The 2,017-nt window shown below is 51.9% G+C and overlaps 1 protein-coding gene across 1 annotated transcript in view; it reads right to left on the reverse strand.

Annotated features, from left to right (window-relative positions):
• Nucleotides 1-191: 191 nt before the first annotated feature.
• The window catches only part of BCR (BCR, RhoGEF and GTPase activating protein), a 116,527-nt gene continuing 114,701 nt past the window's right edge, over nt 192-2,017 (reverse strand). Inside the window, exon 20 of the mRNA XM_023528163.1 lies at nt 192-1,799. Coding sequence (XP_023383931.1) covers nt 1,695-1,799 — 105 coding nt within the window. The 3' untranslated portion in view covers nt 192-1,694. The remainder of the gene's footprint in view (nt 1,800-2,017) is intronic.

Raw genomic sequence — 2,017 nt, forward strand, 5'->3', positions numbered from 1 at the left:
GCCGGCCCCCCACCATGTACTGCGAGCTTGGGCAGGAGCCCAACACACTGGGTGAGCTCTCCCAACCCCCAGGGACAGGGAAGGATTATGGGACAGTGCCACCGGTTACTGGTGTAATCACGTGACAACCAAACACCTTTTCCTGAATCACGCCATGGCTTCCCTCCTCCGGTTAGCTACATCCTCTCTTCCTGTAAGACCAACGTGGCAACTTTGCCTATCACAGTTTCTTTTTTCTCCTTGTTCCAACCAGTCTTTTTTTTTTTTCTTTTTTTTAAAGAGATACAATTGTTCACAGACTTGTTTCTTCAAAATACTTAGTGACTTCCCCAGTTCTCTTTCCTCGAAGTCAGATGGCCGGGAGGATTAGCAGGAATGTCAGGTGCATGGAAAGTGGGGAAGGGGGCAGGTCTGGCCTTCCACCTGCTCCCGGGTGGGAGCCCCCCACTCAGCCTGGCCTGTGGAGCTGTCCCTATTCCTAATCCCACCCCCCCATTTCTGGTGCTCAGACTTCAGAAACGGCTCTTGATGAAAACAGAGCTGGCGCTTGGAAGGAAGACAAAATGCCGCTGGGACATGGATTGTCCACGGAGTACATTCTATTATCTTATTAGGTATCTGAATCTGTTAGGAAAAAAATTAGAAACTATGTATAAAACTTAAAAATATTCAAGTATCAAAAGGCTATTCGGATCAAAGTTTAAAACAAGCTGTCAGCAAGATGCCGCCAAGAAGAGACTTTTACAAAAGTTTACTGAGTTTGTTCAGCAGGGAGCAAGGAACAGAAGCGTTCTGTAAGGGGTACAGTTAGAAGGGAGAGTGGAGGCAGAAGGGAAGACAGGCGGGGGTAAGCTAGAGGATCAAGGCCTTTTCAAGCTGAAGAGGAGAGCGTGTGCCAAGTGGGGTGGTTGGGGTGGGGTCACTCTCCCTGGAAAACAAGCCATAAAGTGCGCAGCCTGGGCCTCCCACCCCCTGGTGTCCAGTTCTGGACATGACATAGGGAGCTGCCTTCTGAGGGGCACATGAACAGCAAAAACAATGCAATGGGACAGAACAGGAAGAAGACCCATTTCTGCACAGAGACCCTTCTAGAAAGAAAGAAAAGAAAAGTGAAAGGGGTCAAACGCTACACAGTGTTGACTTAGCTTTTCAAATCCTGTTATAAACAGGAGTCGAATTTCTAAGTCAGTGAAATCTAAGTGCCCCCACCCACAGAGGGATGGGGCTGTGGCCCCCACGGTATGAAGCAGCAGCAGTGTTTATTCAAGACACGATAGTGAGGGAATCTGGTCGTTTTCCCTTCTCTCCAGAAAGGGTGCATCTTGACGAGTGATCCAGTAGAAATCTTTCAAACTCTGATAAGTTAAGTTCATAAAAACCACTCCCTTCGCTTGGTCCCTGGCCAGGCCTGCATTCTGAACCATGCTGGCTTGGGGCGCCCTCTGGTGGTGATGTGGAAAACCACAGTCTGAGGCCAGCTGGCAGCTCACAGACCCACAGGCAGAGGGCCCAGAACTGCCCAGACCACTTGGCCTTTTGCCTTGGGTAGCTAGCTGTCTCCTGGCAGATGGTCCCGCCCTTGGGGGCGGCCCAATTCCTCCTCAAGAAGGTTTGGTTCCTGCTCTGTGGATGGCCCGTTTCATCATAAGTTTTCCAGGCCGTTCTGCCGGTCTCTTGGAGATGAAGTTGGGCCTTTAGACTTCAGTGGAGAATAGGATGCTCTGTCTCTTGCTGTCTGGGGCAGGAATGGCCTCCAGCTGCAGGAAATACAGCAGCACCTGGACCTGCCGGAGGAAGAGAGAGGATCAGAGGGGTGCTCACAGCTGCAGGTGGGAGGTCTTCCTGGCCAGAGCCCAGGGCCTGATGACTAAGGCCACCGGACAGCTCAGGGTGCTGCAGGCTCCTGCTGGTGACACGAGACCCTCATGGTGAGAGACTTGGGTACCCCTGAAGGACCACCAGGTGAGGTGGGCCCTGAGAAGCCCAGTAAGGTGCAGAGGAAGTGGCCTCCAAGGGT

Source organism: Pteropus vampyrus, unplaced genomic scaffold (assembly GCF_000151845.1).
Source record: "Pteropus vampyrus isolate Shadow unplaced genomic scaffold, Pvam_2.0 Scaffold23, whole genome shotgun sequence".
NCBI lineage: Eukaryota > Metazoa > Chordata > Mammalia > Chiroptera > Pteropodidae > Pteropus > Pteropus vampyrus.